General features: G+C 35.7%; 1 protein-coding gene across 1 annotated transcript in view; it reads left to right on the plus strand.

Annotated features, from left to right (window-relative positions):
- The window catches only part of SYNE1 (spectrin repeat containing nuclear envelope protein 1), a 363,177-nt gene that overhangs the window by 286,730 nt on the left and 60,935 nt on the right, over nucleotides 1-15,512 (plus strand). Inside the window, exons 120-125 of the mRNA XM_058172424.1 lie at nucleotides 943-1,037; nucleotides 1,542-1,776; nucleotides 5,830-6,024; nucleotides 7,308-7,433; nucleotides 8,183-8,338; nucleotides 14,971-15,129. Coding sequence (XP_058028407.1) covers nucleotides 943-1,037; nucleotides 1,542-1,776; nucleotides 5,830-6,024; nucleotides 7,308-7,433; nucleotides 8,183-8,338; nucleotides 14,971-15,129 — 966 coding nt within the window. The remainder of the gene's footprint in view (nucleotides 1-942; nucleotides 1,038-1,541; nucleotides 1,777-5,829; nucleotides 6,025-7,307; nucleotides 7,434-8,182; nucleotides 8,339-14,970; nucleotides 15,130-15,512) is intronic.

Genomic DNA, 15,512 nt, shown 5'->3' on the forward strand with positions numbered 1-15,512 from the left:
TGCGATTAATTGAATACGAGAATTCTCCTAATTTGGGAAGATTAAATTTGATTTCATTTTGGATAATAAATATAGTTCAGTAGACTTCAAAGTCTGGACATCAGAGCCATTCTGACATTCATCTCAATATGTGGAAGCTTGACACACACAAAAAAAGAATAGGGGCCATTCACATGCAGAAAAAGACTACCGTGTTTCCCCGAAAATAAGGCCCTGTCTTATATTTTTTGAACCCTGAAATAAGCACTTGGCTTTATTGCCATGCACTCAAAAGTCCAATTGGGCTTACTATCAGGGGATGTCTTATTTTGGGGAAAACAGGGTATCATTGTAAATACATTAGTCTTCTCTGTCTGGATTTTTATCTAGCTTACAAGAGCTAAGCAAGAGGTAAATGAAGCTTATTGCCAACAGAAGTTCTAGAGCGCATGCTTGAAATATATCTACAAATGTTCAGCCATGTAGAAAATTGGGGAAAAAATATTGTTCATAAATTACAAGCTTTTCCCCCCCCTTTTTCCTTTGGTATTATTACTTGATTTTTTTTCTGAATGTGTAAATGATTATATGTCTTCAATTTGATAAAGAAAAAGGGGAACTATTACATATCTGTAAATTACACATTTGCTTTTGTATTACCTATGTATCATATTTGCAAGATAATATTTAACATGAATATAGACAGTGATATAAAAGCTATTAAAATAGACCACTTTCTTTATGGCTGTTAGTTTTTTAAAACTATACTGTAGACCAAATTAACCCATAATTAGCTACTTTATTGTTTTTTTTTTAAAAATGTCTAATTACTTATCCATCTAAAAATAACTTACATCCTAAGTATATTAGAAAGGTTAGAAAGGTTAAACTTTTATTTAGGAATCAGTTTTTGTTTTGTTTAGCTCATTTGGAATTCACTTTTAAAAACTTTTTGTTCTTTAGCTGTTCCAAGCAGAGATGTTTAGTCGGCAACAGATTTTACATTCTATCATCATGGATGGCCACAACCTTCTTGAGCAAGGGCAGGTAGATGACAGGTAAAACATGTATTGTAAAAAAATTCTGTTTTTCCGACTGTTTCATGTTTGAAAGCTTTGCTTCTAATCTAATATGCATTTATTTTCCCCAAACTATTGGTACATTTTAATAATGGGCTACTTACTATTTGTGAAATTGCATTTTACATGACTGATATCATTAATAGTGTGTTTGCTTTCTATTACATAGTCTGCTTGTTCACCTACAATCAATATAGATTTTAGTTGTAACTGTGGTTTCTTGTTGCCTTTATTTCATATATAAGAATTTGTATTGACAGTACTGTTTTTGACAGAAAAAAAATGCAATTATGGCAAACTTTTCATCTGACTATTACAAAGTTAATTTTAGAAGTTCTCAGTGGGAGTATTTCAAAGGCAAATGGATTCTACAATACAGTAATAGAAATCAATGTATCATAGTTGTTAGCCATTCTGGCTGCTTTTGTTTGGCTCACTTTGTTTCTATACTAAACACTTACGTTGTGTTTTTCCTTTTTCAAGGGATGAATTCAATTTGAAACTGGCATTGCTCAGTAATCAGTGGCAAGGGGTAATTCGTAGAGCCCAGCAGAGAAGGGGCATCATTGACAGTCAGATTCGTCAGTGGCAACGATACAGAGAAATGGCAGAGAAATTGCGCAAGTGGCTGGTGGAAGTGACTTGTCAATCAGCAAGTGGACTAGGCAGTGTTCCTATCCCACTACAGAGAGCTAGAGCCCTGTTGGATGAAATGCAGGTAACTATTGGCAGACCATTTTCAATCTAAATAGAGTCGGGTATCACTTAATGGAACGAATTAAATATTTCACTATACTTGTTTAGCCAGGTATAACTGCAATTATTAAGCAAAGTGAAGACTTTCTTTTTTTTTTTTTTTTTATAAAAAGTTTTATTTTTACAATCATATCAAATAATTCATCCAATGTACAGTTATATACAATTAGTCGGGCTTGCCCAGTCACCACCACCCTTTTTAACACTCTTCCCTCTTCTACCTTCTTTTACTTTCCAAACCTTCCTCTCCTTCTCTTATCTACATCCACTCCTCCCTCCACCCTACACCTTCCTTCTCCCTCTACTATCCCTCTTCCTTCCTCTTCTCCTCTTTCCTACCTCCTACTCTCTCTTTTCTCCCTCCTCACCGTTCTAAAATGGTAACTATGCAGACCCGACCCTACATTAATTATATTTCTTCAATAATCCCTGTACATTAACCATCACTCCATCTCTACCAAACCCCCCCCAATTCCCCTCCCCCTTACCCCCCACCCCCCACCCCGACTTCCCAGAACAAAATGCAGGGTATCAAAACTAACAATCATAATCCAAAATAATTCCTAAATTATAATCTCTAGTCACACCACACTTAGTCACACTCTCAATTCCCCTCTCCTTCAAAAATATATCTAATACAAAATATTTCCTAAATTTACTCATATGCTATTCGATATTTTTTTATCTGATACTTATTTTAAATATAATCAATCCACATTTTCCATTCTAAAATATATTTTTCTAGTATATAGTCTTTCAAGTAAGCGGAGATTTTTGTCATCTCTGCCAGATTTGATACTTTGAGTGTCCATTCTTCGATTGTAGGTAATTCTTCTTTCTTCCAATACTGAGCAATCAAAAGTCTTGCGACTGTTATTAAGTTCAAAATCAATTTAGTCTCTATAGCTGTATAGTCCATAATTATTCCTAGTAGAAAGAACTGCGGAGTAAACTTAATCTTCTTTTTCAAAATATTCTGCATGATCCACCATACTTTAATCCAAAATGCTTTAACTTTTTTACAAGTCCACCATATATGGTAATAAGTAGCATCTTCACAATCGCATCTCCAACATTTAGCAAGATCTAATATGTGTTTCTTGTAAACAGGTAATGTCATTTTTAAATTGTTTCAAATAATGAAATACTTTCCTTCTCTTCTGCGGTGAATTCAGGCCATTAACATTCCAAGATAATAGTTTAATTGCCATTATCGGGCGAAGGAAACTTTTGGAACACCAGCCGCAGATCACATTTTACTTTAGGCCTTGCTCCTCCCACTGTTTCCGTTGTAGTAGTTGCCAGTTGTTGTTGTGCCTTCATCTCTTGTTCCTTGCGTTTAGCAGCAGCTCTTGTCAGCCTTTGTTCTTTTGAATCTAAACCCGTCGTAGGTATTTCCAACACTTGTAATAAATCTTCTTCCATCACAATCTGTTCTTGTACCTGCTTCACTTCTCTTTCCTTCCCTTCAGCCTCCTTCTTCTAGCTTCCAATGGGGAAGACTTCCAACTTTTAATACCTCAACATAAAATTCTCTTGCTTTTCCAACCGTATTGAAACGATGTACTTTCCCTGCATAATATACTATTATACCAGTTGGAATATCCCATCTATATTCAATCTGATGTTTTTTAAGTTCATTCACCAGGAAGGCAAATTCCTTCCTAGCCCTTAACATTTTGGTGGAATTTCCTTTAATATAAAGATATCTTGACCAGCAATCTGAATCTTCTCCCCTTATATGAAGCTTGCAAAATCTGATTTCTCACTATTCTGTTTGTAAAATAAATAACAACATCCCTTGGCAACTTTTTTGCCTTGCTATCCAAGAATTCACACGATATATTTTATCAATTTGATAAGCCACATCTGCTGGACGAGCTGCTAATATCTCAGCAAATACTTCAGAAAAATTTCCTTAAATTCTCTTCCTTATTTTCTTTCAAACCTCGAATTCTAAGAGCAAATTCCATATTTCTATATTGTATCAAAACTATTTCATCCTCTGTTTTTCCATTTTACTTTGAAATTCATCCATTTTATTTTCTAATTTTAAATTATGTTGCTTAATTTCTTCAACCTCCTCTTCCAATAAAATCACATTCGTTGCCAAACTTCGTACTGCCATTACAAATCCTTCCTTAACTTCTTTATTTCCCACTTGAATTTCTGATATCTGCTCTTTCATTTCAGACATCTCATCAGTTATTACTTTAAATTTTTCTTCTATAAAGCCTTTTAAGTTCTCTTGTAACGCCTCTAAATTCAATGTTCTAGTCTCTGCTGTATGAGCTGGAGAGGCACCAGCTGATAAAGTTCCAGAGCTCTTTGTTACAGTAGACTTTAATTGTTTGGCTGCCATCTTCTATAAAATTATTTATTTATTTATTTCCAACTTAATATTCACTTTAAATCTTCTTAACTTGAGAAACACAGTCTTTTAAAGCAATATTTAAAAATCTCCCTAGATTCTAGATTCTATCAGCAGGCAGCAAAGAGTTAAAGAGTTAAAGCAGCAAGTAACATGCAAATTACCAACTGCAGACGACAAACGCTGAAAGTATCACTTTCGCTTTCCACTCGTTAACTTGTTAACAATTCGCCTCCATTTTTTTACTGTTTTCAAACTTGTTACAAAGTATCGGGGAATCGGCTTGGCTACTTGCATAAAGTTCTCCCACTTTCGTTCTGTCCGGTATAATCCTTTATTGTCCAAAATAAATCTCGGCGTTTGGTCGTGGTGATTGGTTCCGCCAAAGCAGAAGAATCCTCGAATCTGGAGCACTTCGGGTTACTGGAGGGAACTTAACCCTTCAAACCCTTTTTTCTCAGGGACTTTAGGGAAATTCAACCTCTGCCCTCAGTTCACCACCTTCTCCTTCTCCCGAAGAGGGGGTTTTCCGAACCGCTGGACAGCAGATTTAAGCTGTCCTAGCGATTCCACATAATCCAGAGGTTGGTGATCGTAAAGATCACCGCCATCACCTACGGTGCCAAACCGGAAGTTCCGCAAAGTGAAGACTTTCTTAACAAGATCTTAACTCCAAATAGCCACACAATAGGCCTGTCTAGTCTGTTTCCATGACTCAAAGAGTATTTATGAAATGTGTGGTGGTTTTTCCCAGGGAAAGTTTTTTTTTTTAATTTGCATTTATATCCCGCCCTTCTCCGAAGACTCAGGGCGGCTTACACTATGTCAAGCAATAGTCTTCATCCATTTGTATATTATATACAAAGTCAACTTATTGCCCCCAACAATCTGGGTCCTCATTTTACCTACCTTATAAAGGATGGAAGGCTGAGTCAACCTTGTGCCTGGTGGGATTTGAACCTGTATTAATAACAGACTGTCTTAGCAGTCTGAGCCACCAGAGGCCCTTTAATATAGCATCCTCAGTATACAACAATGTTTGGATTTCCTAGACTGAATATGATCCTGGAAAAAAAATTCCTTCATATCTTATGTTGCAGCATAATTAAATTCTTGCAAAGACCTGGTTTTTATATAATATAACATTGAAGGACTTTTTCTACCAAAACCCTCAGCTTTTGAACCTGCTGAACAGATGGTGGGGAGATTACAAAAAGATCATAGGGAAGAGTTCATTAAGCAAGAGAGGGGGAAAAAACAAAGGAAAAAAAATAAAAGAGGAAAAATAAAATACAATAACAGCTGATGAAATACTAGCTGCAAGGTTTCATTATGAAATGTCTTTGAATATTAGTAGTTCAGGTTGGTAGTTATGTTGTTGGTTTGAGCTCTGAGCTTGCCGATTTTGTTGCAAATGAAACAAATGAAATGTTTCATTCCCATTCAAAGAGACATCTTCATTGCACTTTGGATTGTTTCATTATACTACCAGCTTTTTATGCAGAAATGATTATAATGGCAAAGTTTAAAAGTCCTTCTTGGAGGAAAAACACTCATCCTGTGATTTAGGATATTACTGACTGACTTATCTGACAATGTTATGAAATTAGTGTGATGTTTCTGGAATGTCTTTGGTCTTCCCAGCTCAAAGAGAAAGTGCTTCTTCGCCAGCAAGGGAGCTACATTTTAACAGTGGAAGGTGGAAAACAGCTGTTGCTCTGTGCTGATGGTGAGACAGAAGCATCTCTACAGAAGGAACTTACAGAAATTCAAGAGTGCTGGAAATTAGCAAACCTCAGACTTGAAGAACAGAAAAAGCAGCTCACCTTACTATTAAAAGTGGGTTCATTTAACTTAATCTTTAAAAAATCAAATAAGACTACTTCTTTGAAAAGCTCAATTGCCAGGACATTGACCTTGCTTGCTTGTTTTTGCTACATGTTACATGTAAATAGATAAAATTCTTAGATTGATTTTGTGGGATCTTATATGTCTTACAAAAGGGTGGTTTAGTGGGTAAGTGGCTCCCGTTATTTGTCCCAGCTTCTGCTAACCTAGCAGTTCAAAAGCACGTAAAAACTGCAAGTAGAAAAATAGGGACCACCTTTGGTGGGAAGGTAACAGCGTTCCTTGCACCTTTGGCGTTAAGTCATGCCGGCCACATGATCACGGAGATGTCTTCGGACAGCGCTGGCTCTTTAGCTTTGAAACGGAGATGAGCACCGCCCCCTAGAGTCGGGAATGACTAGCACATATGTGCGAGGGGAACCTTTACCTTTATATGTCTTACCTATGGCAAAGTTCCCTAACTTGGTGTCTTCTGAATGTGTTGGTCTACAAGATAGATTCAGAAAGTTGCAGAAGGCAGACCTATGGCACCACAAATCATGCTTTCTGTATACTGTTTGTGTTTCTTTGGTATGAGGTGTCTGTGTTATTACTATCTGATTCTTGAACCACATCCTAGAACTTATACTTTAAAATTAGCCTAGAGAAGCCAGGTTTATGTAGAAATATATTCTGCATAATACATCCCTATATTTTATTATTTATGCACTATTTTTTGATTGCTAATACTTTAAAAGTCCACCGAAATTAATACAGTGTTAACTGTTTTTGTAAATTCAGGATATGACTTTATAGAGTATTACAAAATAGAAGCTCTCAAATCTTATTAGATCTGAATTACTTGTCCCAAGGGTGCTTTTATAAAAGGCAACTGGCTTTTCTTTGAAGTCGTTTGGCTTCTCTTCCAAGAACTTTCTTCAGCTCCGACATCTTAGTCACTTGTGAATAATTCTTGTGCCTTCTATAGCCACAGATTCAATTTATATATTGCCATGGTTTGATCAAACCTATTGTGTAATGGGATGGTTAAGATATTGGATATAGGTTCAAGTCCATCCTCGGTCATTGAATTTTACTGAGTGACTTAGAGCCACTCACTCTTTCTTGCCGGAACAAAATTCACTGAAAAATTAGATGAAAATGTGTACCCTGCTTTGTGCTGCTGGAGGAAAGATAAGTAATTAGGACCCTAAAGTGTTAGGTTTGAGAACCCAACTTCTCTGTTCTTCCTTTTCTTCAATTGAGAAACATTAAATTTATATTGTACCATTCAGGACTGGGAAAAATGTGAAAAAGGCATATCAAATTCCTTGGAAAAGCTAAAATCCCTGAAGAAGAAACTTTCCCAACCATTGCCAGACCATCATGATGAGCTCCATGCAGAGCAGATTCGCTGCAAGGTAATGCACATTGCAGTCTGATGCTAAAGAGAGATAATATAACATAGAATGCAATCAGGACAGATCATTTCCGTCTTATTGTATTATGCATGGAACAACAGGTGACTTATAGACAAATATATTTTCATTGAAGTAGTTAATTCTGTCATGATTGGAATATTTTTAAAAAGCTGAAAAGCGAGGTCATTCTTAGCCTTGCCTCTTATCATAGTTTAATACTGTATAAGTTATTAAAAATCCAGATGTTTTAAGTTTTCTTTAAAGTAGTTGTCTGGATATTGCCAGGTTTGAACAGAGAAGAGCAGGAGTGGAAGGGGGGGGGTTAAATCATATTAAAATTTCTTATGAAGCTATTATTTTTCCTTATCCTTACAGGTGGGTGAATATACATCCAAAATAAACATTTCTTTCCTAAACTCCAACTTGGATCACAGGCAACTTACCAAGCCATGTAATTTAAAACTGTATCATATAATATACTGCAGATATATGCAGTATAGTTGGGCTCACAGAAAAAGGAAATTCTGACATTCTCTTAGGTGGAAGCATTTAAGAGTAACGTGCATTTGAAGTCGACCAAAACACCAAGTATTCTTTTTAAAATAATTCTGGAAACTGCTTTTGTTCATCATCATTATTCGTTTTGATATTTTTTTTAATTTTATTTTTTGTTCTGCAGTACTGTACAAAATTTTAAAAAATAAATATTTACTTCTATATACTTTAAAGAGTTTCTTTCTCCAAAATAGGAACTAGAGAGTGCCGCTGAGGGATGGACCAGCGATCTTTCTCATTTGAACTTATTAAAGGAGACCCTGTCTACTTTCATTAGTGCAGAGGACATTTCGGTACTCAATGAACGTATTGAATTATTGCACAGACAATGGGAAGAATTATGTCACCAGGTACAATAATATCAAGTGCCAAAAAAAAAAAAATCATACAAAAATAACACTTTTCCTGTTAGGCCAGTCTGATTTGTGCAGACTACCAGGCAATTGCTGAGTTACAGCATAGTTTAATGTCTGAAACATTGGATTTAAATATGATAAGCCTTGATTTGAATGCTCAGTTAACTAGTTATATATAATTCTTTAATCTTCTTAGTTGTAATTTGGGATATAAGTAATAAATACAGGATCAGAATGCCATTCCTACTAGGTTACTGCATAATTATAAAAAAATCTTAATATCCCAAGTTACAAGTCAATTGATAAAATATTTCCTAAGTGCCAACTCTCCCCACCCAAAAACCTGCCCCAACATATATTGGTTTGTTTTCTTAGCAGAAGAAAATATGCCTTCCTGGGTATATGAAAAGAAAATGGACCTTCTTTCAGCCTTTTTTCAACTTTCCACCCACTTGGTTTCACTTTAAACACATTGATACCACTCCAGATGAATAGATAGTAAAAGAGAGATAGATGCCTATCTTTTGCTGATGCCAAAATTCTAAGCAAGCAAATCAGGTCCTTGCTTTCTATTAAGGTTGCTTTTTCTAGTTAGAAATATTTAGCTGCTGCTTTGAAAAGATGTTTCAGTTCAGCGTAAGTATAAATACCCTCTCAAAGCTGTTTCATGATGCTATATTATTTTTCTGCACTCTGAAAGCAAAGACAAACTCCCCGTTTGCATGAGATTTCAACTAGTGTATTTGACAATGAAATCTTACGATCCGGAAGAAATAGCTTTGAAACCTTTAAGAGAGGGATAATAGATATATTCGATTGTTCAAAACAAAGCTAAGACACTTAAAAGCAAAACATCTGAAAATTCTCAATGAAGTATAGTAATTAAAAAAACCAGCTGTAAGAAAGAGGTGCAAGGAAGAGCCCTAAGTTTCAACCGTTCATATGTGTTAAAAAACAAAAGATAGAAGATACATATATAAACACACAAAAATGATAAATCAGGTAAATGTCCTGGATGTTTATTTTATTTTATTATTTTATGCCAAACAAATTGAATAATATATGAGCTGAGTCCATTCAATTGTTCTTTCAGTTTGGTGTCTAAAGTCAGGGATGGGCTAGTCAGTCATTTTTAGGCCTTTTCACTTTCTAAGATTCACAAATATACCTTTCGACCAGTAGGTAGCAGCAAAGAATTAAAATGTTTATATTTTTTGACTGTTTGTTCAACTGCATGTCAGTATATTTTTATTTATTTATTTATTTATTTATTTATTTATTTATTTATTTATTTATCAATCATATATAAGATAACAGGAAAAGTATAAACGTAATTTGGATACATGAAAAGAGTAAGCAAAAAGGAATATTAGGACAGGGATGGTAGGCACGCAGGTGCACTTATGCACGTCCCTTAGATGGATCAGTTACATGAAAAGACAAGCAGACAAACATATGACAACTCACAGAACCTAAGTTTTCATATTGTATGTTCCAGAGCATTCAGGAAACCTGGGAAGCACAATTAATATCAGGGACATTTACTTTGTTCGTTGGTCAGATGACTGCTTGATCAATCCCTTTACAAAGAAAAAAGAAAAAAAAGTTTCAGGCACCAGGAACCTAAGCCCCATTACAGTCAATCATTGACTAAAGGGTAGACAAGAAGATCAGCTATCAGCAAAAGGGGAAGATCCCAAGGAAACTGGCAGAATCTATTAGAATGGAATGGAATGGAATTGAATTGAATTGAATTGAATTTTTTTTAAAAAAAAATTTATTGGCCAAGTGCGATTGGACACACAAGGAATTTGTCTTGGTACATATGCTCTCAGTGTACATAAAAGAAAAGATACGTTCATCAAGGTACAACATTTACAACACAAATGATGGTCAATATATCAATATAAATCATAAGGATTGCCAGCAACAAAGTTACAGTCATACAGTGATAAGTGGAAAGAGATTGGTGATGGGAACGATGAGAAGATTAATAGTAATGCAGATTTAGTAAATAGTTTGACAGTGTTGAGGGAATTATTTGTTTAGCAGAGTGATGGCCTTCGGGAAAAAACTGTTCTTGTGTCTAGTTGTTCTGGTGTGCAGTGCTCTATAGCGTCGTTTTGAGGGTAGGAGTTGAAACAGTTTATGTCCTGGATGTGAGGATGTCCTGGATGTGATCTGTAAATATTTTCACGGCCCTCTTCTTGATTCGTGCAGTATACAGGTCCTCAATGGAAGGCAGGTTGGTAGCAATTATTTTTTCTGCAGTTCTAATTATTCTCTGAAGTCTGTGTCTTTCTTGTTCGGTTGCAGAACCGAACCAGACAGTTATAGAGGTGCAAGTGACAGACTCAATAATTCCTCTGTAGAACTGAATCAGCAGCTCCTTGGGCAGTTTGAGCTTACTGAGTTGGCGCAGAAAGAACATTCTTTGTTGTCCTTTTTTGATGATGTTTTTGATGTTAGCTGTCCATTTTAGATCTTGCGATATGATAGAACCTAGAAATTTGAAGGTTTCTACTGTTGATACTGTGTTGTCTAGTATTGTGAGAGGTGGAAGTATGGAAGGGTTTCTCCTAAAGTCTACCACCATTTCTATGGTTTTGAGTGTGTTCAGTTCCAGATTGTTTTGGTTGCACCACAAGGCTAGTCGTTCGACCTCTCGTCTATATGCGGATTCGTCATTGTCTCGAATGAGATCAATCACTGTTGTGTCATCTGCGAACTTCAGTAGCTTAACAGATGGATCATTGGAGATGCAGTCATTGGTATACAGAGAGAAGAGAAGTGGGGAGAGCACACAGCCTTGGGGGGGGCCCTGTGCTAATTGTTGAATAGAATAGAATAGAATAGAATAGAATAGAATAGAATAGAATAGAATAGAATAGAATAGAATAGAATAGAATAGAATTCTTTATTGGCCAAGTGTAATTGGACACACAAGGAATTTGTCTTTGATGCATATTAGAATGGCAAGATTGCTGATGCAGATCATGTCATTTCAGACGACCTCCCTGTCACTCCCACACAATGGCTTGATGCAGAATATTAGAGAAAACCCCGAGCATGAAACCTTAAGCCATCCTTAGACCGAAGAAAGACACTGATATACAGGCAGAGAGGCATGTGGAGATGTGCTTGGGCTATCCATTTACCAGCCCAAGGAGGAAATTAGGAAGTATTTATTTTTCACCAGAGTAAATTAGACAAATGCTAATTTCTGGCAGTTGTGGCTTTTTAATTGTATTAACAAGTTAGCTCTGATTCCTTGTGATTGGGGAGGCTATTATAATTCCTACATTTTAAAAAGGAGCAAAAGATGATCTTAGTAATTAGAGATGGATAAACTTGTTGAGTGTTGTAAATAAATGATTGTGCCATATTTATATTGGAAATGCAGGTGGTTCTCATTTAATGACCACTTGTTCAGTGACCCAGTTTACCACAATGCTGAGGGAAAGGTACTTATGACTGATCTTTGCACTTATGCCAGTCACTCTTTATCTCTGCAGTCATGTAATCATGATCTGGGCACTTGGTTCCCTGCTGACAGTTACAGTATTAAAGCATCTTGCAGTCACCTGCTCATCATTTGCATCCGTCTTTGCCCTCACTAAATAATTGGATAGGATTCACTTAATGATGGCAACCAGAAGTGTGTGAATTTCTTTTGCAAAGCAGTATAGTCACATGACATTGTGCTTTACGACCACATTGCTTAGTGATGGAAATTCCCGGTCCCAATTACCATAAATAAATGAGGACTACCCATAAGAAATGTCCTTACTCTGACTGGTTAAAGAATGACAGAAGGTTTGATTCTTTTAATATTTCTCTTTATTTGTATCTGAACTTCAGTATCTTACTATCTTGACTTTATCATGACCTGTTCAAAGTCTGTTTGGACTGGGGCATGCTATAAAAGTTTGGAAACAAATAAATATAGAAATGCTTTAACTTATATAAACACCTTCACCAAGAGTTTAATGCTATGCTCTATCATCTACTTGGATTGGCCAAGGAGAGTATCCCAGTACTGTTACATGTTCATTGCACAAACCTTAATTGGTGTTAGAAAGGAATTCAAATTTTTTGAAAAGGGAACACTTGCAAATAAACTTAACCGTATTTTTCGGAGTATAAAAAAGAGGGTGAAAATTTGGTTCGTCTTATACTCCAAATGTAGCCCCGCCCAGCATCTCAAACTGAGGTTTCAGAGTCTGAAAAAAAGCAGCCTCTTAGAAACTAAGCTTCAGAAAAGAAGCTCCCAAACATAGCTTCAGAAAAAAAGCCCCAAACAGAGCTTCAGAGGCTCTTTTTCTGAAGCTGTTTCAGAGGCTTTCAGAGGCAGAAAAAAGTTTTTTTCTGAAATGGAGTTACAGAAGTTTCAGAGGCAGAAAGAAAAAAGCAAAAAAAAAGCAAGGCACAGAGCTCACAACCAAGAAACCTATTGCTAAAATTCACCTCTGGGAACAGCTGATTGGAAGTATTCCAGGAGGCCAATCTACCTGCCAATCAGCTTTTTTCTTATTTTCCTCCCCAAAAACTAACCTCTTATACTCCGGTGCGTCTTATACTCTGAAAAATACGGTATTTGGTTGGATTTATTCTTTAAAGGCTCAAGAGACAGAATGCATGCTGGCTGTGTTGGAAGGTGGAGGAGGGGGACAGAGATGAATAATTTTTTTATGCTGCACACACTGAACAACTAATTTCTTATTTTGGATCTTGAGGCATTGGCAAATTTGCATTTTTACCTGCTTGGCCTGACCAGTTGTTCTCCATGCAGTAGAGGAGTTTAGTTCCACAGAGAAGAATTAAAATCATTTCTTGATACTGGGGTGTGGAAAAAAAAACACAAAAGGAAATTAGAATCATTTGTATCTTGTTTTACATATCTAAATATGGACTGCAGTGAGTCTTTTAAGTGTTTCCTTTCTCAGTAAAGGAAATACATACGCTGAAAAGGAACTACATTTATAGAAAAGAAGAAACAGGTGCAGTAAGTAAAGCTTAGATTGTTGAAAAAGTATAAAAATATATAGTTTTTTTTCTAGGACTGGTTTGCTTCTGCTTAATCTTTTTTTGACCTACATTTTAAGATTTAAGTAATCATGTTATACATTTATTCTGAGGTCATTTTGTTGCCGTTCTTCTATTTCCTTTTCAATTACATGTCAGATCTGATGGAATCAGATTGGAACTATCAGAGACCCTAAATCTTTTTTTATTACAAGTCATCCTTCTGGGCTTGCAGGATGATCTCTGTGGATGGCCTTCTAGAAGTTGGTAAATACTTAGTTCTTTTGAAAGCCATAGTGGACTGATTGAGTGATTAGGGGTGACAGTAACCAAATCTGTCCTTGCAATTTAACATGTCATTCCTTTTTTGTGTGGGTTTTTTATTTATGTTATCTGTATCCACCTTCTTGGGTCACTGATTAACAAACTAAATAGTGAGATAGGACTAAATCGCATAAACAAACCAACATGTAAATATGAAATTTATTTATTTATTTATTTATTTATTTATTTATTTATTTATTTATTATTTATTTTGTCACAACAATATATATAAGCATCGTACAAAAGGTTATATAATATATAAACATATATATGAGTAAATATTAGGAGGTATAAGCATACATATATATAGGAAGAAGAAAAGAAAAATAATAGGACAGGAACGGTAGGCACGTTTGTGCTCTTATGCACGGCCCTTATGGTCCTCTTAGGAATGGGGTGAGGTCAATAGTAGAAAGTTTTTGGTTAAAGTTTTTAGGATTTTGGGAAAAGACCACAGAGTCAGGTAAAGTGTTCCAAGCACTAATGATTCTGTTACAGAAGTCAATATCTGAATCATTTATGGGAGATATCACTGAATGCAAACTGTTTAAATACTATTCCAGTAATGTTTTAGTAATGTGCAGTGGAGGCCACATTTTTTAATTCAGTTGCCTACCATGTTTGTATGCTTAGCGTTTTTTTAAAAACCAGTTAGGTTATAGTAGAACAAATTAACAATATCAATAGCAACAGGATCAAGAAATCTGATCTCATAGTCTTAGAATTTATTGCATTGGGAAAACTACTTCAAAAACAGCATACCCTCTTTTTCTTTTGAACGGCATAGTTGTTAAAAGATGTCTTTGTGACTAGTTGCAGCTCTATATTTAAAAGTAATCTCTATATTTATGTGTGATCTGAGACATAAGCATAGTTGTCTAGGCCAGGGGTCTAGGATTCTAGGATTTGAAGTCCTCCAGCCTTAAAGTTGCTAAGGTTGGAGCCCCCTGGTCTAGGTTGTAGATATATTTACCTGACTGTCATTATATGAGGTACACCTTTATCTGCAACTGATAAGACTGAATTCCTTTATCTTCCTCTGAAACCTAATTGTGTGTCGGGTAACTTTTTGTATTTGTGTAGACATGTCTTTCTCATTACAATTTGGCCAGAAGTAACCTAATAGTTATTAAACTATTGTTAAGCTGTTAAAGAAATCACATATTGTTGAAGCTTTATCTCTCTTTTAACTTCAGCAATCATTTTAGTGCAGGGTGAACATTATGCCTAACTTTTCTTGTTATCATAATTAGCTTTCTTCCTGCAATCTTTTAAAGGTTTCCTTGAGGAGGCAGCAGGTGAGTGAGAGACTGAATGAATGGGCAGTCTTCAGCGAGAAGAACAAAGATCTCTGTGAATGGTTGACACAAATGGAAAGTAAAGTTTCCCAGAATGGAGATATCCTCATTGAAGAAATGATTGAAAAACTCAAAAAGGTACATGGCTCCTGTTTTATTATTGTGGACCATTCTGTAAATATTCTTAGCTTATCAGAACTGCGACATGCTATATCCCAGGAAGCTTTCAGTAAAATCTTGGCTATGATCCTGTATGGTATTTTATAATCTGGTGCTCTTATAAGGACACATTGGCTGGAAAATCTGGGTTTTATATTTCAACACACGTGAGTGTCACTAATTTGGCTAAACTGAACAATTTGCAAACTTTGGAGGATTTTATTTTCCTGTTGTCTATACATGTTAGATTATTATATCCTATAAACACTTTCAGAATTATAGAACAGGATGTGTAGATAGTATTTAGATAAGAGGAACTATCTAGAGAAGAGCAGCTAAGCAACCATTTGTTGCTCTAAGCA

This window comes from Ahaetulla prasina, chromosome 1 (genome assembly GCF_028640845.1).
Source record: "Ahaetulla prasina isolate Xishuangbanna chromosome 1, ASM2864084v1, whole genome shotgun sequence".
In the NCBI taxonomy this organism is placed as follows: domain Eukaryota; kingdom Metazoa; phylum Chordata; class Lepidosauria; order Squamata; family Colubridae; genus Ahaetulla; species Ahaetulla prasina.